This window comes from Uranotaenia lowii, chromosome 2 (assembly GCF_029784155.1).
Source record: "Uranotaenia lowii strain MFRU-FL chromosome 2, ASM2978415v1, whole genome shotgun sequence".
In the NCBI taxonomy this organism is placed as follows: domain Eukaryota; kingdom Metazoa; phylum Arthropoda; class Insecta; order Diptera; family Culicidae; genus Uranotaenia; species Uranotaenia lowii.
The window spans coordinates 414,844,106-414,867,930 of NC_073692.1; the positions used below are offsets into that span (position 1 = coordinate 414,844,106).

Sequence of the window (23,825 nt, forward strand, 5' to 3'; positions counted from 1 at the left end):
CTAATCAATTTTCTTGGATGAAATTTCCCGTTTATTTGGATAATATCCTGTTATTACTGTTTCGAGAACTGGAATCACAGTAGCTTAAATCTACGATAGAAAAAAAAAACCAGCATGGAATGAATCATTTAGAATGCTAGAAGTATGTAATATCATTGTGCACGCATTGGCAAGTGTGCGTATGTAAATCACAGACAAAATTTCGGTTCGGTAGAAGTCCGGCAGACTTCATCTGCGTTTGTCGTTTTTCAGCACTTTCGGCAACCGCGTCTTCGTTTCTTCTGGTAGGCATCACAGGCAAAATCGATTACGGCCAGTGCGTATTCTGCATCTTGAAGGTTCACAATCATCGGTGGTTTCAACCGGAGGACCTGTATCAGTTGAGTTTTTTTTTAAATGGGAATAATTTAAAAGTTGTATTAATATTCAAATGTAAAACATACAATTTTATGATAGGCAGTAATGACAAATGCATAAAGTGACGAATGATTTATAGAATTTCACACCATATGAGTTAGTTGATATATTCGCCATCATTATCATAAGCTGGTATAAGAATGAATATGATTTTGTACATGAATTGATAGGTATCATTCGATACCGAAATACTTTACCATGAGGAAAGGCCTTAGTTATAATATGTAAGGAAATGTTACCGACATTCTACTAATCCTCCGAGGAAGGTTGTTAGAAACATTGACTACAGTGTTGTGCGCGCGTTTTCTAGAGGGATTATTTAGACCCAGAACTCATCTGGGGTTATGGATTTCTACAACACAAGGAGCAATAGCACCAATTTTGACCAATGGCCGAACTTTTAAATATGAACGCGTGAATTTATTTTCCAATTTTGTGCACTATTTTAATTACTCCAATTCATCTATGTTTTTTTTTTAAATCAATTGTATGGTTGCTGTTAGTTTCATTTTGGATTGGTTATCCCAAGGTGCATCGCAGTCTAGAATGGGTCAGATAAGTTTCTGGGCGCTCTCGCAGTGCTTTTCCAGTGCCTTGTCCAGCACCTGGATGGCAGTTTCCACGTCTTCTTTGGTTAAACACATGGGCGGTTTAATTCTAAGTACCTGTGGGTGGGAATATGGCATATTTATAGAAAAGCGAAAGAAGTTTATGTGTAACAAAGCAAAAAAAAGAACATTCATCTAAACCATTACGTGCTGTTCTATTTACAACAAAGTGCAAAAGTTTAGTTGAGCTGCTAGCTGCGAGTGGGAGAGTTAGTCGTAGTGACTCCGCTCTAAGTATGCCCGGAATGTGAAATGTGCTGAACCGGAACCGGTAACAACTTACGTTAGCGTTGAGGCCACCTCGTCCGAACAGAACTCCCATGTCCTTACACATCTCCCAGATTTCCACAAAGTGTGGGGCGCTAAGATGTTGACGTGTCTGCTTGTCGGCCACCAGCTCAACACCGATCATCAAACCCTGGAAAATAGGAAAGCAGGTATGTATATTTATATTTTCTTTTATTTAAAAAAAATCCTCCTACTACTCTCTGGAGCCACTATTTTAATTGATTCATAAAATTTGACGATTTTCAAATTTTTAATTTTTAGGTTAATACATTTATTGTATAAAAACAGTTTCGGTAATGTAATTTTCTCACGTGTTTGTGATCCTGGTATTTCTTGGTAATGAATGGAAAAACCAGTAAAAAATTTTAAAGATTACTTTTTTATTTCAAGAAATTGTCTTGCTTCTTTCCAAAACGGTCTAAATAGGCCCGTTACCCTACTGTAGTAAAGCCCATTCATCATGTTGGAAAACGCCCCTTTTTCCGGAGAGATTAAAACCACTTTCAAACCACATCTCAATCAGTTGCAGTTTGAAACTGAAAATGTGCTCACGAAAGATTCTCATCCTCTATCCCCTAATTCTAACAGTGACAAGTGCTTCGAAACTGTGGCGCTTCGATTTGAACTTTGACAATCCTTCCAACTGGCTATCACAGAGCGTTCCTCAGCACGGTCAATCCATAGTTTTCCCGGCCAAACTGAATGCCCTCGTTGATTTGCCCCAGGTTGGACAGACGGAATCGATCGTCCTACCCCGAGAAGGTGTCGTAGTGATACCGGAAACGGATTTTTCACTTACTTTCTTGGCAGATAGTTCGAAATTGGCGCCAGCTGTTTTCAAAGCTCCCATCCGGAGACCTTATTACGCGGCCGAGAACTGGCTGGCAGTCGATGCAATGGGGAACGTGCTTCCGGAACCGAACAAGGCAGTGCCCCATTTGGAGCGGATCCCGTGTCAATTTGAGGAAGCAGTTTTCCTGGATCCACCTGGGCCAATTGATCTTCAGTATCACGAGGCGGTTGAATTGAAAGGGGTGGTTTATGGGAAAACGAGTGGATTGGCAGAGTTGCAACAATTTTTCCGATCGGATTTGGGCCAGTACGTGTTCTATAATGCCGAAGATAGCGTCGTTCGGGAGGGTAAATGTGCCAGTCCGGAAAAGTGTCCCTGTCAACCGGAGTGGGTTGCGGATGCTGTCTGTCGGAATGAAATTTGTCCGATTCCGCGGTGTCTTAACCCGATTCAACCGGTCGGTTATTGTTGCGCCATTTGTGGTGGAGTGCTGACGATGGATTTGTTGAGCTTTGGAGGGAAGTTTGATCTGGAAACCTTCAGGAAAAAACTCGACAGGAAGATCACCGCATCTGAGGTTGATGCATCAGCAGTTGAATATCATGTCAGCGTTCAAAATGATGCCCTGCAGCTGGTGATTGTAGACAAAGAGGAGTACGATGAAATAAGTGTTGAGCTGCTGAAAAGTTTGGAGTCTTTCTTCGCCAAACAATTTATGAACAGTAAGTTAAAGCGTGATTCATACTCTACTTTAAACAAATTAGTAAAAATGCTCCTTCTTTTAGGCCACAGAATAATGAGCTCGGGACATCCATATGTGCCGTATCAGTCGGGACAGCTGATAACGGTGATCTTATTCACCCTACTCATCGTATCCGCCTTCTTTACATCGTTCTACGTCTACTACTACGATGATCGAGTGCTCCCCCGCATCCTCGTCATGATACGCAATCGACAGTTTATCGCAACCCCCTTCGTATTTGCTCGGTTCGATCCCAACAATGAACACGAGGAAGGACAATCGGCGGTGGATATCAACTTTAGCCCGTCCGGTATCGAAAATTTAAACTCGTCCTTCAACAATCCGATGTTCGAAGGTAACGGAGCCAATAGAACGGATTCGACCAAGAAAGATGAGCAGGATGAATCCTACGTCGATGTGGAGTTGGAGTCTCAAAAATAGCTCCAAACTTTATATGTGGAACCTAGGTATTGATTGTTCGATAATAATGCGAAATGTATTGATAATGTATGAAGTTAGAAGAAAATACATTTCTTAAATCAACTACCTACGTATGTGAATATAACAATCAGAAAAGTGTTTTTTTTTTTCAATGATGATTAACCTTTTTTTGAGGCTATTATGGAATTTGGGCTCAACGACTCAACTAGTAGAATTTTGTTAAAAATTAAAAAAAAGTAAAAATAATAAGACAATATTACAAAAGATAAAAATGATAAAAAATAATAAAGCCTAACAATGAGAAAATATTCTACCAGGAACAAAATCATAGAAAAAATCGATATGTCGAATGATATGTCGAAGTGACGAACATCCATTTTTATCGGTTTTGGCTTTTTGACGTCATTTTATGCACTTTTCTAAAAGCTTTCTATTAGCAAAACGTGTGTGGTTTATGAGAGTAGTCAGAGTGAAGTGAACATTTATTTCAAACTTATTGCATAGCTTACTGACAATTCTATTAATTCACAGGTTACTTATTCAACATCCCCCTCATAACCTAAATTTTCTAAACCTAGAGCTCTGGATGCTTCGAAGAATTTAGGAGCTCGAATGCCTTTCGTTAGGACATCTGCTTTCTGGAGATTGGACGCAACGTGTAATATTTGAATCGTCTTCTTCTCAAGTTGCTCCCTTACGAAGTGATGTCGTAGATCGATGTGTTTACTTCGGGGCGAGTATCCTATTTCCTTCTCAGCTAGACAAATAGCACTTCGGTTATCACAAAATAGTGGTACCGATTTACCTATTCCGAAGACCTCCTTCCGGAATCTATGCCACCACAAAGCTTCTTGCGTAGCTGCAGACAGGGCCATGTATTCCGCCTCTGTAGTAGATAGTGCCACAGTCGGTTGTCTTCTGCAACTCCATGATTAAGATCCTCCAGCAAACAGGAAAATGTATCCAGTAATGGACCGTCGAGATTCTGGGTCATTGCCCCAGTCAGCATCACTGAAACCTTCGAAAACTGCTTCTTTCTGCTTCCGGTAGACCAACTTCTTCGCCTTCGACTGTTTCAGGAACCGTAAGATCCGTTGAAACAGGTTGAGCACCACTGACTCTCAGTGAGTGCTGCACCGCTAACTTTTACCCAAAACACAAACACGCAAAACCCAAATCTGTAGCCATTACAATTATTTACTAATACGACATTTTAAAAACCTACGCTAGCTTAACATAGTTCACAAACTTCTTGTTTTCCATACGCACAACAGTCATATCACAGCTATCGGACGAAACAGGTTTATCACAGCTGAATATCACGGGAAACATCTGGTAACACTGGCTGGTTGCTCTGTTCCACGGGCACGCACCACTGCCCGGAGCACCTCCGTAGACTGCATCCGGCTGGATCCAAATCATTGGAATCTCACGGCGTCGGGAATTCCGTTCTCAAAAACGAGACTCGAAAAAGCCAGAAGTGGCACAAAAACGAGTTCCGAAAAAAGAGAATTTAGTCCTCCAAAAAACGACCCTATCAATAATTAATCCTGGCTTTAGAATTGGCTGATTCAACACATCAAACAAGCAACTCACCCAATGGGGCCGTTGTGCACTGCTGGGCCTAATAGCCACTGGTCACTGCGAGGTCGTCTAGGTACGACTCTACAATATTGATCAATCGCTTTAATAGTTTTGTTTGAGAGGGGAATTTTTAATGGTTGAACTCACCCTTTGCCTTGTCTGAGGCTGCGAAGTTCCTTCTTTTCTCTTTTGTTTTCTTTTTATTTTTCCGGCACTGAAGTCTTACGCAATCTATGGCAAAGAATTGTGTCTTAGCACTCTCATCTCCTTCGTATCACAATTTTTTACTCACCCATTAAGGGTCGTTGCCTGTTCCCAATTCCTGCTTCCGCCGTCGGTCGGATGAAGCCAATTGTGATAGCTTGTATGCCTGCAAAATCAACATTATGCTGACACAGTTTCGCAATGAACGTTTGCGCTTCACTAACTCACCCTGCTGGAATGGTTTCTTTCACCTTCTTCTTCAGTCGCTTTCTTCAAACCCGGCGCTGTCTTAGGTCTTGGTGATCGCTTGACTCTATTTTCGTCTCCGCTGGGGCCAAATCGACGAACATCCTTGTGAGTTGAAGAAATGCCTGATTTCATGCGATCCGACAACGTATCGGCTTTATCTCACCTTATGATCCGCGCGATTCCGAAATCTCTTCGTTTGTCCTGGCTGCGACTCCGGGATGCGAACAAATGGCGCGATTTCAGTCACCACAATTTTCACAGCGATGGCGAGCCGACAATTAATTTGTCTTCCTTGGTTGCTGTTGTTTTGATTTGTTGATTGTTGTTTCCGTTGTTTTCCCATGTGTGCGTTTGACATATACACTCTAACTTCTAAACACTCAATCTTTGGTAGGTTTTTGACTCACTCATTACACGCTCAAAACAAAATAGCTAGACAATTTAATTATAATGCTACACCGTTTCGCTGCAGTCCTGTGTGCCTCACATGGATTCGAACTGAACGTACTAGTCATGACCGCATGCGCAATGTCTGGCCTCGTACACTGCGCAACAAACTGAAGACCACCAATGAGCTCTCGAAACGGAACTTGCTGAATTAGGGTAACGGACTTATTTTGGACCAGGTACATATTTTGGACCACCTTGCAGCTGTTTCCAATATTTCTCTCATAAATCATGTTCATCATGAAAATTTTTAACAAGTATAGTTAAAGCTACTTCTTATGAGTTGAATCATATATAACATTGCATTTAAATAAGTTGATAAGGGAGAGAAAATTGAAAATAAAGTTTTGATTTTACACAGTTCGACCAAATCAAGGCCATTTCAGAAGGACGTGCCATTATTGGAGTCAACTTTCAAGAGGTTTTCTGTATAGCTGTGATGAATTTTACAACTACAAACATATTCACAGCTATGATGAAACACTTGAAAACTAGTTTGTAAGCTCGAAAAACCCAAAAAACTTGTTTTAATAGCTATTTGACCCATGTCGAAAATAGGTCCTACTTATTTTCTTAGGGACTTATTTTGGACCACTCAATATAACCAAGTTATGAAACATGCTGTTTAATGTTCATGAACGTAATAAAACGTTGTACGACGATATGAAAGAATTATGCAGAGTATTTCAATCACTTATTATGAATAAAATTTGAACTTTGGGCATTATTTTATTATATCAACTCGCTAAAGCCCAAACTCGCCTTTAAACGGGGTTTACTTCAATCGGCATAAAATCAAGCCAATCATTATTTTAACTGACTTTTTCTGCACTTTACTTTAAACCTCGTTAATCTAACAATCCACTTTAATGGCAGTTGTTTGATAAGCAATTGTCAAAAGCTACAGCATAAAGAAGCTTAAAAACATAAAAAAAACTGGACATGCACCATTTTTTTATCAAGTCTTTTTTATGCTTCATGAAAAATTATTGACAGTTTTGTATAAAAAAACAACCATTCAGAGTTGATTTGAAAAAAAATATACTTGGTTAGGCAGAAGAGACGAAATATAAACCCCTTGACAATGACAATGACAATGACAACAAATCGGCAAATATGCAACGAGTTTATTTTTTGTAACAGTTGAAATATCTCAGTTAATATTAGTACAACTTCAACAAAAAATATATACAACTTTAGCTGTATTTGTTTCAAAACCCAGGAAAAAAAATTTTGAAATGTGTAAAAATTACAAGCGAAAATCTAATCTAATCTAATCTAAATCTAGTTTTTTAGCCCCTGTGGTTATGCAATTTAAAGAATAAACTGTTGAATTACTCCAAATTTACTCCGCACATTTTTATCTTTTTGAATCTATGCTTTCTACAGAACTGAAGCCAAAACAAATCAACTAAGGTTTTGGAAGACAAAATGCATCAATTGATGACGCAGAGTTGATGATGTCAGACTTTTTTAACTTATCATTGGAACGCCTGAAGGATATTTGCTTTCGAAAAATTGACCCCAAAGATAAGCCAACTGGCCAGTATTTAACACTGCAGAACTAATCTCGTCAAAATTGCAGTGTGCTGACAGTATTTTAAAAACGTTTGAAACACACTATCTAACGGAGGAGTTTTTCTCTATTCTTATTGAACAAACAAAACTTGACTATAAGAAACAGAAAAAACAAGATTAACTGAATTATTCGCATAATTGCGCATCAATCGCTGTCGTAAATATAGCAAAATTTAGAAAAAAAAACTTATTTAGTTAAGGGTGGTCCAAAATAGGTCCAGAAGGTGGTCCAAAATAGAAACCTGGTGGTCCAAAATTCAGACCAGAGTAATAATTGAAGAAACGCGTTTTTAGGCTTAAATCTTGTTACATTGCAACAAACGACGATATGTTTCGATAGAAAAAGTCTTGATCTGCGTAACGGACGGATAAAGCAGTCAAAAATTGTAACATTTCCTTTTTTATCTCAGAAAATAGCATAGCCACTTCCCAAAGCGGTCCAAAATAGGTCCGTTACCCTACTTGCTTTTTCTTTTCGGTATCCGGGCACATCGATTTTGACATACGTTGATTTGGATCCAGTGGAGTCGAAACCGTGTTACAGTAGACCATTTTGAACCGATCCCCAACAATTCGTCGATGTACCTTTCTTGGTCCAGCATGATTGCGTCGTCACCTCGAGTAATCCTTATGCCAAGGACCTGCTTGGCCTCTCCCAGGTCTTTCATCCGGAACATGGACATCAGCTGCTTCTTCACTTCTACAAGTCTGGCTTCGTCGCTCGAGAAGATGAGAAAATCATCAACATAAACCGCTATGATTAGAATCTGCTTTCCGTCGACTTTGTAGTAGACACACGGATCGTAACTGTAACGTTTCAAGCCAAGTTTCTTCAACTCCATGTCCAGCTTCAAGTTCCACACTCGGCTGGCCTGCTTCAAACCGTACAGCGCTTTTCGGAGACGACAAACTTTCTGGGGATTATTCTGGTCCACGAATCCCTCGGGCTGCTGCATGATTATTTTCTTCTCGGAAAGCTTGGTTCGGACATCACATTTATTTTCAGTCTCACACTTCCGCTTGCTTTGACCAGGGACACGCCGTTGTTTGCTACATTTATGCGCTGCTCAACCTTCATTGCATCTTCAAAAATCGCTCCGTCAAGACACACGTCCTGCAGAATTTTCGATTTCACAGCATCTGCCGTCAATCTCGCACCCGATGCCCCCATTCCCATAATCATGGGTTCGTACGCTTCCGGTAGGCCCATTAAAAGAAGACTAGCCAGCCACGTGTCATCTAGGACGAAACCCTCTTCCGCGAGTTTATGGCCTTTCGACTTCAACTCGCTTACATATTCCTCCACGGAACCGCAATCTTCGAGACGAATTCGAAAGCTTCCTCAAAAGCCCGATCCGACGAATCATTCCATCATCCTGGAGCGCGAATTTAAGGTTTTCACGCTTCTCTTGCAGTTAGAGCACGTTGAACCAAACTGTGATTTACGGGTTCAATGCTGAGACAAATCGTTGCCAGTGCCTTCATGGAAATCGCATTGTCGGCCATCTACAGCTACAGGACCATCTTCGTAGCAAACGATCACATTTTCACTTTGTTGGCCGTTAAGGCAGCCACACAATACCGCGTCGTCCGTCGCGTCACGTCAGCTGTCAACGCCGTCGTTGTGTACTAAAACGCTGACGCGACGCACTCTACAATTTTCGCACCACAATATAGCGTCCACTGACAGGGCTGACAGGGAAATATTGAGAGAAAACTCGCAAACTCCAACGCAAAATGTTTCATTTACTTTTATTTAAAAAAAACGGGAACATACAGATCAAGTTAATATTTCTAAAAAACGCTTTATATGTAATTTCATCATTATCATTATAATGTTAAAAATAAATTTCAATGACGTTTTTCAACAAATGTGTATCATCGAAGAGATAAAATGACGATGATATGATTTTTGAATCTGTTTGTGTCAATCTTTGACGAAAAATATCAAATACGATTAGTTCAAACCCATGCTGACGCGCTTAAATTTTGATATTTTTCAAAACCAAAACGTCGACGCTCGAAAACGCTGCCGTTTAGAACAAGTTTTGCGTTTTAGTACAATGCCTTCGCTGACGCGACGCACCATTGTGGCGACTTAAACGGAAAATGGCATCCTCAAAATTAAATGTCAACGCGACGCGACGATCGACGCTGTATTGTGTGGCAGCCTTTACTTTGGCTATACTCTGGGCTCATATCCTATTAGCAAAACGCTTGTGGTGTTTATGAGAGTAGTCAGAGTGAAGTGAACATTTATTTCAAACTTATTGCATAGCCTACTGACATTTCTATTAATTCACAGGTTACTTATTCAACACTTTCAAATATGTACCGTAATCCGGGGTAATATTGATCACTTTTTTCAATATATTTCGATTATTTTTTCTGTTAAAAGAAAATTTGGCATGTTTTATATTTTCAAAACTAGTACTGGACTCCTATGAAAGTAAAACATGGTTGCAGAAATTTATTAGACCTCTTTAAATTTGCTTTAAAAATCGTTTTCGTCTCTGTTCAGAATTTGATACTTTGGGGTGACATTGATCAGTCTCTATTCTGACGGTTTAAACGAGTTTTCTTGATCATAAAGGATACAAAATACCTTTATAATATTTACAAATGCTAGTTTATCAATTTTACTTTGGTTTTTATCGTTTTATTTTTAAAATATTTATAATCGAAAAAAGAACTATGATGCTGCCTACATTTAGGGGCAAAAATAATTATAATTGCTAAATAGTTAGAGCTTCAAAATACAAATGAAATTTTACCTTCACACATTCCCCTTGGCCCTCCCACTATTTCCATTTGAATTTTTTCTTCAAAATTAACGATTTGATAGGGTTCCAATCCATTTGTCCAATACGGGATTACTCTTGGAAAATGTCCCATTTTTTAAGTATAAAAAAATAATCATTAAATGACTATAAAAATAGCACTATAACTGTCCATGTACAAAGAAAAATAGTTGTTCTTTCATATTAAACAACCCGTTTGCTTCTAAATGCTTTTTGGTATCATCAGGAGAGCTGTTTGTTTGCGAGCCTTGGAAAAGTAGATATTTTAAGATTTTGAAATTAGATTTTTTACTAACAGAAAAAAAATTCCAATACAAACGAAATTTTGCTTATTTGATACTCAATTAATAGGCTTTCAAACGTAGAAAACAGTTTTCAAAAATTCAAACCATTGACTGAGTTATTGATGATAATGTGAAAAAGTTTATTGTTGGTCAAATTTACCCCGGTGATCAATGTTACCCCGTTTTACGGTACTCTGAAAAGGTTTTTGATATCCCATATAGTTTTCGAGTAAATTCAGAAAAACGAAGTGACAAATGTGCCATTTTGACGCCAATGTGACTAATATCCGTTAATCCATGGAAGAGATACGGAAAACTCTAGCAGATCTATTAATTCTGAAGCTGTTTTCATGAAATTTAGGACGAATCTTGACATGATAATATTATAAAAGAAAAGACACCCTAATCCCTTAGGAAATGGGGAGGAGGGGAGGGGGGTCCCATTTAAAATAGTTGTAGAATTTCTTTTCATTTTATCAAATTTGATACGTAAAAATATATATTTTCATAAAATAGGTTTTTACATTTTCCAGCCAATCAATTTTACGCAGAAGAACTTTTAAAGTGGAGTTGTTGATGATAGAATAACAAAAAAAAAAATGCGAAAATCAATACATTTTTTAAATATTATTTTTTAATGTGTTTTTTTATGGAAAATATAAAATATCATGAAAGGAAAGGTTAGAATTATTCGTTAGTGCGCAATGATCTCATATACAAAGAAAACATTGTCAGTTTTGAATTAAAATGAAATGTTATGCATTAATTATTTTAAATTAGGCTAATGAATTGAAGCACAATTTATATAAGTTAAAATTCATAAAAATATATTCTTTCGTCGAGCATCTCCCAAAAATCTTTGTTGTTAAAAGCATGACTCATCGCCTTGGCATATTTTATTTACGTTTTTTTTGGTATTAGACATAACCAATTTCACGAACACCCCTTTAAATACTACAGATTTAAAATTGTAACCGGGAATAACTGATTCACAAATTGAATCACTTTAGTATGTTTTTGAAAACTTACCTTTCCTCTGACATCTCCAACGATATCATATTTGTCGCGCAACTTCTCCAATCCCTGCAAAAGATAGGTTCCGACATCTCGAGCATTCTTCTGCAGATTTTCCTCATCGATAACCTATAACAAATTTACATTTTTAACAAAATGATTTTTAGAATTTTATTAAAATGCAAGTCTCACATCCAGAACCGCAATACCGACAGCACTGGCCAACGGATTTCCTCCGTAGGTGTTGAAGTGCAGTGCCTGGGACAGAACATCCGCCACCTTCCTGGAAGTTACGACTGCTCCAATCGGGAACCCATTTCCGATACCCTTGGCCATCGTAACGATATCCGGCATCACGTCGTGTCCCTCGAAGCCCCAATAGTGCTCCCCAGTCCTAGCAAATCCAGACTGCACCTCATCGGCCACAAATAACCCTCCATTGGCCCGCACCAGTTCCGCGGCCTTCTTGATGTAACCCTTGGGATATTGGACGGTTCCACCGACACCCTGAATCGATTCCGCAAACAGTGCAGCTACCTTACCACGTGGCAGCGAGTACTTGAAGATTTGCTCCAACTGTTCGTAGTATCGACCTGAGGCGTAGCACTGATCCGGTGGACAGTCGCAATGACGTGTCGTTTGAACTGGTGAATCGCGGCAATTTTTACCTCCCCAAATGCCGGTGTAGGGGTCTGGGTTCATCGCATGAATAACCCCATTACTGACCCCCGGAAGTGGATAGCGCCAGGTGGAATGAGCTGTCAAACCCATCGTGTAGGGTGAAGCGCCATGATAAGCGTTACGGAAGCTGATGATCTCCTGATGTCCGGTGTAGAGGCGAGCCATCAACATCGCCAGATCGTTAGCCTCCGACCCGGAGTTGACGAAGTAAACGTTCTTCAGATCTCCCGGCAGCTTGGAGGTAAGCTTTTCGGCGTACTCGTGAACCTTGGGGTGCATGTAGATATTGGTCGTGTGCCACAGTTGGCCCATTTGTTCCTCCAGGGCGGCGTTAACTTTCCTGAAAAATAATTCAAATAATCAATAAACCTTCACTCGTTAACACAAATCAACTTACGGATGACAGTGGCCCACCGAGACGGTCACAATTCCTCCGAACATGTCCAAATAGCGGCGGCCCTCGTGATCGAACAGCCACTGCATGCTACCCTTGTGAATGAGCAGCGGTTTCTTGTAGTAGGAAGTGACATTAGGGGTGAGGTAGGTTTTGCGCAGCTTGGTAATGTCCTCATAGCTACGTTTGCTGTAAGTTTGGTCTGTCTTTGGCAGTTCCGGTACCTCCTGAGGGCTAGCCTGGACAGTAAGGCATCGCTGGATCAGTCGCGAAGCCGTTGGGGCTGAAATCAAAAACAAACAAAAAATTGAAAACAACTGATAAGGTTGGTGCATAATCGTGAAATTAAAACTCATTATGTGTTCTGTTCCTCAATCGAATATAGCCGATGTGAACTTTTTGATAAATAGGTGCAACATAATAGGCGATAACCTTGCCCTCAACTTTGCATTTAGATTTAGACTGCATGGGGCAAGCCTCATGTTGCCTTATCAAATATTTATAGCGTGTTAAAATTGGTAGGTTTGGAAATGAACTTTGATTGTTGATTTTGATCACATAACAATCCATCTATCAATTTTCCATTAGAAATTTATTTTTTAACGCCTTCAGGGCATTTTGGCAATGATTGATCGAAAATCGGCGTTTGATATCGTTGAAGTGTGTAAGTTGCGAAAATGACAAAAATTACAAATATGACAAAAATGACAGAAACAAAGAAATAGGCAAAAATAACAATAATGAAAATAATGCAAAAATAGACAAAATATAAAAAGGCAAAACTGACACAAATAAAAAAACGACAAAATTGACAAAAATAACAATAATGACAAACTAGACGAAAATGAAAAAAATTACAAAAAATTACAAATTGACAAAAATGACGAAACTGCAAAAACTACAAAAATTAGAAAAATAACAAAAATGAAAAAACGAAAAAAACAAAAAAATTAAACATAAAAAAAATGACAACAATGACAAAACTCACAAAAATGACTAAAATCACAAAAATTAAAAACATGACAAAAATGAAAAAATGAAAAAATGACAAAAATGACACAAATGACCAAAATGACAAAAATGACAAAAATGACAAAAATGGCAAAAATGGCAAAAATGACAAAAATGACAAAAATGACAACAATGACAAAAATGACAAAAATGACAAAAATGACAAAAATGACAAAAATGACAAAAATGACAAAAATGACAAAAATGACAAAAATAACAAAAATGACAAAAATAACAAAACTAACAAAAATGAAAAAAATGACAACAATAACCATAATAACAAAAAAATAGCAAAAATGACAAAAATAACAACAAGAAAAAAAATAACAAAAATGACAGAAATAACAAAAATTACAAAATGTATCACAATTACAATATATGCAAAAATGACAAAAATTACAAAAATTAAAAAAGACAAAAATGACAAAAAAAAAATCAAAATATCATAAAAAATGACACTAACGACAGATACGGTGAAACTGGCAAGAATGACAAAAAATTTAAAAAAAAAATTTTTAATTACAAAAATTACAAAAACTACAAAAATTAAAAAAGTGACAAAAATTACAAAAATGACAAAAATGACAAAAATGACAAAAATGACAAAAATGACAAAAATGACAAAAATGACAAAAATGACAAAAATGACAAAAATGACAAAAATGACAAAAATGACAAAAATAACAAAAATTAGAAAAATAACAAAAATGACAAAATTTACAAAAATGACAAAAATGACAAAAATGACAAAAATGACAAAAATGACAAAAATGACAAAAATGACAAAAATGACAAAAATGACAAAAATGACAAAAATGACAAAAATGACAAAAATGACAAAAATGACAAAAATGACAAAAATGACAAAAATGACAAAAATGACAAAAATGACAAAAATGACAAAAATGACAAAAATGACAAAAATGACAAAAATGACAAAAATTACAAAAATTACAAAAATGACAAAAATGTCAAAAATGACAAAAATGACAAAAATGACAAAAATGACAAAAATGATAAAAATGACAAAAATGACAAAAATGACAAAAATGACATAAATGATAAAAATGACAAAAATGACAAAAATGACAAAAATGACAAAAATGACAAAAATGACAAAAATGACAAAAATGACAAAAATGACAAAAATGACAAAAATGACAAAAATGACAAAAATGACAAAAATGACAAAAATGACAAAAATGACAAAAATGACAAAAATGACAAAAATGACAAAAATGACAAAAATGACAAAAATGACAAAAATGACAAAAATGACAAAAATGACAAAAATGACAAAAATGACAAAAATGACAAAAATGACAAAAATGACAAAAATGACAAAAACGACAAAAATGACAAAAATGACAAAAATGACAAAAATGACAAAAATGACAAAAATGACAAAAATAACAAAAATGACAAAAATAACAAAAATGACAAAAATGACAACAATTACCATAATAACAAAAAAATGACAAAAATGACAAAAATAACAACAAGAAAAAAAATAACAAAAATGACAGAAATGACAAAAATTACAAAATGTATCACAATTACAATATATGCAAAAATGACAAAAATTACAAAAAATTAAAAAAGACAAAAATGACAAAAAAAAATCAAAATATCATAAAAAATGACACAAACGACAGATACGGTGAAACTGGCAAGAATGACAAAAAATAAAAAAAAAATTTTAAATTACAAAAATTACAAAAACTACAAAAATTAAAAAAGTGACAAAAATAAAAAAAATACAAAAATTACAAAAATTACAAAAATTACAAAAATTACAAAAATGACAAAAATGACAAAAATGACAAAAATGACAAAAATGACAAAAATGACAAAAATGACAAAAATGACAAAAATGACAAAAATGACAAAAATGACAAAAATGACAAAAATGACAAAAATGACAAAAATGACAAAAATGACAAAAATGACAAAAATGACAAAAATAACAAAAATGACAAAAATAACAAAAATGACAAAATTTACAAAAATGACAAAAATGACAAAAATGACAAAAATGACAAAAATGACAAAAATGACAAAAATGACAAAAATGACAAAAATGACAAAAATGACAAAAATGACAAAAATGACAAAAATGACAAAAATGACAAAAATGACAAAAATGACAAAAATGACAAAAATGACAAAAATGACAAAAATGACAAAAATGACAAAAATGACAAAAATGACAAAAATGACAAAAATGACAAAAATGACAAAAATGACAAAAATGACAAAAATGACAAAAATGACAAAAATGATAAAAATGACAAAAATGACAAAAATGACATAAATGATAAAAATGACAAAAATGACAAAAATGACAAAAGTGACAAAAATTACAAAAATTACAAAAATTACAAAAATTACAAAAATCACAAAAATCACTAAATTTACAAAAATTAACAATTACAAACAATTAAAAAAATGGCAAAAATGACGAAAATCACAAAAATTACAAAAATTACAATAAATACAAAAATGATAAAAAGGGCAAAAATGACACAAAAAAAACAGAAATGACAAAACTGATAAAAATGACAAAAAATCACAAAAAATGACATAAAATGTTAAAAATGATAAAAATGATAAAAATGACAAAAATAAAAGATGACAAATATGACAAAACTAACAAAAATGACAAAAATGACAAAAATGACAAAAATGACAAAAATGACAAAAATGACAAAAATGACAAAAATGACAAAAATGGCAAAAATGACAAAAATGACAAAAATGACAAAAATGACAAAAATGACGAAAATGCCAAAAATGACAAAAATGACAAGAATGACAAAAATAACAAAAATGACATAAATGACTAAACTGATAAAAATGACACAAAAGACAAAAATTACAATAATAACAAAAATTTCAAAAATGACAAGTATGACAAAAATGACAAAAAATGACAAAATTGAGAAAAATGACAAATATTACAAAAATGACATAAATGACAAAAATGACAAAAATAACAAAAACGATAAAAACGACAAAACGACAAAAATGACAAAAACGACAAAAACGACAAAAACGAGAAAATCGACAAAAATGACAAAAATGACAAAAATGACAAAAATGACAAAAATGGCAAAAATGACAAAAATGACAAAAATGACAAAAATGACAAAAATGACAAAAATGACAAAAATGACAAAAATGACAAAATTGACAAAAATGACAAAAATGACAAAAATGACAAAAATGAAAAAAATTACAAAAATGACAAAAATGACAAAAATGCCAAAAATGACAAAAATGACAAAAATGACAAAAATGACAAAAATGACAAAAATGACAAAAATGACAAAAATGATCTTTATATATAAAACAGGGAGAGAGACAGACCATACAGAAATGTGCGAACACGCAAAACTCTTCACTGGATCATCCGATTTGCATGCGATTTTTTTTGTTGTGTTCGTCTTCACGCGAAGAATAACACAACGGAGAGATTATTTCGAAAATTTTTTTGTGGAATTTGAAAATCAATTTTTTGTTTCTATTCGTATCAAATAAAAGTCATGGCACCCAATTTCCATTTTTTTTTCATTCGAATCACCCAGAGTAGGAAGGCGTCAAAAGCAATCAAGGCTTACTGATGTGTATCCATCTCTCTTTTCACGTGGCACACGTAAAATGGATACTTGGATGTGATTTTCCCTATGGGGTTCCGCAACTACGAAGCATAGCAAAGCCTGTTCGAAGAATTTTGACAATATTTGTAGGATTTTTTGCATCAGAATCAAGGCAATTCTAAGATTTTTTTAGATATTTGTTCGTTTACCGTTTTTTTGAAATGTCATATTCTTTTAGCAACTCAAGCAATATGGCTGTAAAATTTCCAATAGACTGAAAACAACTTAATGAGATTGAATTGAAACATTTCATTATCAAATCATTTTTTATGAGTTTTGGTAACACCAATAGAAAGTCATATAACTGGTAAAAGATCACCTTGATTTATTTTTTGTTGATTTTATCCAGTTAGTTTGAGAATTGAAGGTTATGAATTTTGTGATTCCAAGTAAATTGAATCATTATCATAAAAATGGATTGGAGGATCAGGAAACATTGGAAAACCCACACTACCTTTCATGCTCAGTGGTTAATCGGGACTTTTGAAAATTTTAGCTATACAGGACTTTATCTTGATATTATATCCAACTCTCAGTTTCAAAAGTCAGAAATAAGGATCGTTATCAATAATATCACCAAGTACTAACAACTTGAAAGAATATAAAAATTAAATTTTAAGTAAAAAGCATGCCACCTAAAATTTCAAACATTTAAGTATAGAGAAAAATCTGAACCAATACACAAAAATACAAAAAAAAGTTTCGTACAAGCTATAAGATCTAAAAAAACAATCTGTCAAGCATAAGTAAATTAAAGAATATAAACACTTAAATTCGACCAAATAAAAAATAAAATCAAGATCAACAAAAATCCAGCTTTTAAATTAACGTTTTAATATAACTGAAAATCCAGATTCATAAAGCCAAATTATCTTATCTTACGATCATAAACTATCAATTTAAGTAATTTGTAAATATTTTGAATTTTTATTCCAAATATTCAAAATATATTTGCTTTCATTCAGGATTTGCCTGTTAAGAGAAAAACAATCTAAATTCAAGACAGTTTAAATTCTTTTTTTTTCTAAACTCTTTAATTCTTAGTGCAATTTGCCAATCCCTAACTGAAAATTGAAAAAAAGATAATGCTGACAAAAATTTCTAAGACATTTTCAAACATTATATTTATTAGAAAAGGGTTGCTGTAAAATGAATTGAATAGTAACTTTTTCTGAATTGTTAAATATTTGTCAAACTCAGCTCTGTAAATTCACAGTTAGATTTAAATAGTCTATTTAGTGCAAAGTCCAAAAAAAGACATTTGAAATAATTTAAAAAAATAAAAATTAATTTTATTTTCATTATTCTTTAAATGTTCCGGATCCATTTTTTAACTTTTCTATTCTGACGACCATGTTTTAAGAAAACTGTAATGTATTTAAATATAGAGGTTAACACAAATCGAAAACAACTCTATTTATGACGACTCCAGCAAAAAAGATCAATTTTCTGTTGAAATTAATCTTCAACATTTTTAAAATACTTTATCAGATAGGAGTTTTTGGATAGGAATGATGACTAAACTAATTTGAAACTTGATAGATTAAGCGTTCTTAAGCTACCGGAACTGATCATTAGCAGAACTTTATTATACGCTACCTCAACAAGTAAATAAGTTCGCTATACAAAAGTTAGCGAACTTATTAGAGCAAATCGTATGAGCGTTTTTGTGTCACGAACTGCCGGTTTTGAATATAAATTTATGTATTAGCGGTTTTTTGAATGAACTCAAAATAATGAAATTCGAATAACGAACCATCATTCTGGATTTTTTTTTCTGATACAAAGGTATCCACTAGCTTTTATACACTAAAAAGGAAGGCTGACTAAGGAACAGCGCTAAAATATAAAAAAATACTCAAAAATTACAGGCTTAACAAAGTTTGCCGGGTCAGCTAGTAAACTTACAAAGGTGACAAAAGTGGCAAAAATGACAAAAATGACAAAAATGACAAAAATGACGAAAATGACAAAAATGACAAAAATGACAAAAATGACAAAAATGACAAAAGTGACAAAAATGACAAAAATGACAAAAATGACAAAAATGACAAAAATGACAAAAATGACAAAAATGACAAAAATGATAAAAATTATAAATATTACAAAAACAAAAAAAAATGACAAAAAATGACAAAAAAATCATGAAATGACAAAAATGTCAAACATGACTTAAAAGACAAAAACGCAAAAATTACGAAAATAACACACCAAAAATTGATAAAAATGACAATTATGACAAAAATCATAAAAATTACAAAAAAAATTAAAAACACAAAAATTACAAAATGATTTGATACGATTTCTGTCTTATACGTATCTCGCTTCTCATCCAGCCACTTGTTCTTAAATCAAAATATGTAGTTTTATTTCAAAACAACTGTATCCTGGTAATGTTTCCGACATTTTTCTTCTTTAGTTGAGAGTAGTTTGCAATAGAAACAAAAACTTCCCCGCGCTCCCCGCAAAATGCGGGGGATCAACTCACGTCTCTTCATAAATAAATTATCAGTATTTCCAAATTTCGTAGGCACCTGAGAATTCTAAGTTTTAAATCCCCGGAATTGCATCATTAGTTCATGATTATGAATAAGAAATATCATTGAACGAATCCACCAATTGTAGAAGTAGGACATGTGTTTCCTCTGGAAGCAGATAATGCAACGATGGACGTGGATGAAATCAACGGAGAAGATAAATATAGAAACATGCAATGATTTATGACTATGCTTAATCCACTTATTCAGTAAAAACCAACAATTTCACAATAACAAAATACTTAAACTTCTAAAACTTAATTCTTCACCGCGGCGGAGCGAAAAAAAACACGTGAGACACCAACCAACCAACCAACCATCGCCTACTACAACAATGAAAAGTAACTGCCAAAAACAGAAACACATCTCAGAAATATTTGTTTTTTTTTGTAACGAATTTTGTTAACTAAATAGCGAAAAATTTGTAACAGTTTTAAAATCTACTTCTCAGTTCTTTTTAAAACTAAATCTCAGTATATTTTTCTTTTAGTTTGAATCCCTCCTTTTCTTCTAAGATTTTTCAAGGCCAAGTTAAGTTTTGCTTCAGTTGACAAAAATGTTCTCATTCACAAGATGTGGTGATCGAAACGTCGCGCGCAAAATGCGCTACGCGCATAAATGAGCAGCACTCGGGTCGTCGTGTTTATCAAACAGTCGTGTTGTGTTTCTGTTTATTTCGGCGTTCTAATTCAATCATAATTTATTGGGCCAAATTGAGCGAACCAAGTGGTTGCGATTTGCGTTCCTCATCCGACCTATTTTTTTTTTTTTTTTTTTAATATTCTCGTCTATATATGTATGGTGATAGCAGATAGACAGAGTGGAAAAACAAAACATCTCTGCGAAGACTAATTCAAAGAGTGTCTAGTAGGTATCAGATTCACTCCCACATTGTTTAGGGTAGTGATCCTATTTCGGTTTGTGTATATTTTTCTGAATTAAGCTCGAAGTTTATCGATGAAAAACAATCTACTGAAAAGTAGTACTCAGACCCTAATCATACTTATATTTATAGGAGAAAAAATCGTAGCTCAGCCGTTGAGTCAAAAATACACAAGTCAACATGTTGTTTGTATGGGGTTCGATACGGTACGATATCGGCAAATTCAAATTGTTATTGGAGTTCATTTACGGGTTGAATAAATTAATCAAATAAACACAAGCTGCCTATGGACGACTGACTCCGGATGCAAATATGCATAATACGTTGCGTTGCTGGATTCCACTTAACAGGAGCGTTGCGGTTTATCCATGCGAGTGTCTATACCTTATGGCTAGCGCATTTTCTTTATCCCATCCCAAAAGGTACTATGTATAAGGTATAAGACCTAAATGGCTTTTGATTGCTGGACGACGACGTTCAACACAACAAACATCACAATAAACTTGCGTATCAAAGGTCAGTTTTATTTATTTTCTTCGTCATTCTTTCTCTCGTTTATTGTTCTTTGACTCGGTTGGGTTTTTTTTCCTTTTCAAATCCGTTTCTATGCAAACCAACTTCCAACTGATGCGCATATGTAGAAGATTCGTTGCGCCATCCGTAACACCCACTGCGCTCTCCTGCGTATGGGCGTTGCATTTCTCCAATCAGTGGGAACTGGAATCGGATAAAAATAGATGGAACAAAGTCCAGAAACGCATCAAACGAGTGGCTTTAGCTTTGAAACCAGAAGAAACAAGCATCAGAATCAACAACCGTTGAAGATGATCTGGTTTCATGTAGGTGTCCTTCTTCTAAGTCTAACTCATCTGCCTCGCTTCTGAGAGATTCTGCGTAGATTTTTCAAAACAAAAAAATAAATCGAAGCAGATAAACACGTTTTCAAACGCTTCTGCTAATACAAGGAAGCATATTTTTCTTTCCGCCATCAGGAAGAGCAACATCACCCCAAAGAACGCGAGAACGTGTTTTCTGCGAACCGTTGCGACTTGCCTCTAGGGTTTGACTGCGAGTATTGTACAATTTTATTTATAAATTAATCACTATCACCAACCTGTTGATAACGGGAGCTTCTTCAGCATCATTCTCTGTTGTTAGCCGTTTGTTGGCACTATCACTTTCACGAAACGACTCCTTCCACGTTACACTTAACTATGGACGTCAAATTTCAAATTTAAAAAACAGTTTGTCTCACAAAACGTCTTATTTTTCCGATAATTTATCCAATTGAAATCAACTTAGGTCAGGAAGCGCCTCTTCTAATCCAGCAGTCAATTCTTGGAGAAGAAAGAGCTCGGGTTCCGGGCGCGCCGATCTAAACACACTGTGACGACGACGGTTAACTTTGACTGACTGAATGAGCTGCAGCGCCGCGCGGTCGTCGATCGACGACGGAATGTCCACATCCACATCAGTCAGAGACGGACGAACAACACAGGCTGCTTTAGGGTGGTTCAACAGGCAGCGCAAAAATCTATACTTCTAATGGCACTGAATTGTTATTGTGACTAGAGAAAACTTTTTAAATAAAGTTTTAAGTTTTGGTCTCAAAATATTAATTTTCGATTCAGACATTTGTATTTTGAAATCTGTGGTTTGGCTTCACATGACAAGAATTTTTCAATTAACATGAATGTCACCTATTCAAAAATTCAGTATCAGTCTTCTTAAACTTTGAGCTCCTTTAAAAATGTTACAAACCCCAAACGGATAATAATTCCAAAATTGGCTTTTTTCAATTTGGCTGATGATATTATGATTTTAATCGCTATGATACCCAGTAGAGTTCCCCAAATGACCCGACTTTTGAGAAAGTTATGTGCTGCAGGCTAAAATTAATCCTAAAATGATCCAGATCTCATGCCAAATTTGGGCCAGATCGGATCACGGGAAGGGGTCTCTTAATGAGCCTTGTATGGAATTTTGTTCGGGAGAAACATGAAAAACCAGTTTTTCATTAATAACTTTGGTTCTCTTCGGTCGGTTTCTTTTGAATGCGGTTTTTCTTAAGGGGGGGGGGGGGGTAGGGTCTAACACTTTCAAAAAATCGATTTTTTTATTTTTTTATTTTCTTATTGTAAAACATTTCAAGAATGTTGTGTCAAATTTTCAAGTCAATTGAAGCAAAACTGTAGAAGTTATAGGCCTTTATCTCCTCTTATTTAATACTGCAAGAGAGAGAGAGAGAGCAGAAACTTCAAACGCGTTTTTCTCGAAAGCACATTTTTAAAGTCCGTGGACATCGTCATTTGAAAACTACTTATCCGATTCTTTTCAAATTTGGAACATATTTTCTACATATAAAATACCAGACCCCAACGTTTTTCTTTTTCGATTTTTTTACTTTGGGGAGATTTTACAGGTGAAAAATGGCGGATTTTTAAGTGAAAAATCGTAGTTTTTACTTCAAACAGCCACAAAAATTTCATTAAAATATTTTTAAGTTAAATAAAAACGTTGGGGTCCAGAAAAACATCTATTAAAAATATTTTGCTCTGATTTTTTGACTTCAGATGATTCTGTGCTGAAATACAGTGTCCACCGCAAATCCTGTTTTCTAAAAGGCATCCTCGAAAGTGCTCCGTCACCGGCTCATTTTTCAATATTTTTCTACGAAAAAATTACTAAATGTTCTTTTAACAATGCTTTATATAATGCAAAAAAATTGAATACATTTGTTTGAACGATAGCTCTAGAAAAAAATCGTGAAAAATGTGTTTTTTTATACCCTTTAGACTCTACCCCCCCCCCCCTTAAAGCCTAAATTATGACAAATATTTCATCCCAAGATTGCATTTTAATTAGAGTTCAGATAAAGAAGTTATTAAGCTTCAAAAATGGGCTATATTTTTTAAGGGTGGTATTCATGATGTATTTGATGTATTTAATGAAGCGTCAATATGTTCGACTTAGTGAACCTTCATATAAGAGAAGCGACATCTGATCCCCCTTAAAATAAAATATGTGGCAACATCGCCGAAAACTTGGACAAAAAAATCCCCAGCACTGTTTTCTGGCTCAATGTTCAAGCTCTAAAGTGAACGCTCCTTCAATCCAACAAAACAACATTGAACTCGATGCCCGAAGGATCGCGATAAACGGTATGAATGACTTGAATTTTGTTAATAATTAGTTAGTTTGCTAACTAGG

General features: G+C 34.8%; 2 protein-coding genes across 3 annotated transcripts; one reads left to right on the forward strand and one right to left on the reverse strand.

Annotated features, from left to right (window-relative positions):
• Nucleotides 1-4: 4 nt before the first annotated feature.
• Nucleotides 5-22,055, reverse strand: LOC129748693 (alanine--glyoxylate aminotransferase 2, mitochondrial-like). Of its 2 annotated transcripts, none has more exons than XM_055743372.1 (6): nt 21,730-22,055; nt 12,529-12,808; nt 11,643-12,471; nt 11,466-11,579; nt 1,309-1,443; nt 5-371 (listed from the first exon to the last, which is right to left on the reverse strand). In XM_055743372.1, exons 1-6 carry the CDS (start codon nt 21,758-21,760, stop codon nt 249-251), a joined length of 1,512 nt encoding a protein of 503 aa, XP_055599347.1. In that variant the 5' UTR covers nt 21,761-22,055; the 3' UTR covers nt 5-248. The 2 variants fall into 2 exon arrangements, with proteins under 2 accessions (XP_055599347.1, XP_055599348.1); XM_055743373.1 differs by lacking the exon at nt 5-371 and adding an exon at nt 379-1,082.
• On the forward strand, nt 1,853-3,364 carry LOC129748694 (protein amnionless-like). Its single transcript, XM_055743374.1, has 2 exons — nt 1,853-2,828; nt 2,892-3,364. Exons 1-2 carry the CDS (start codon nt 1,856-1,858, stop codon nt 3,287-3,289), a joined length of 1,371 nt encoding a protein of 456 aa, XP_055599349.1. The 5' UTR covers nt 1,853-1,855; the 3' UTR covers nt 3,290-3,364.
• Nucleotides 22,056-23,825: the final 1,770 nt, after the last annotated feature.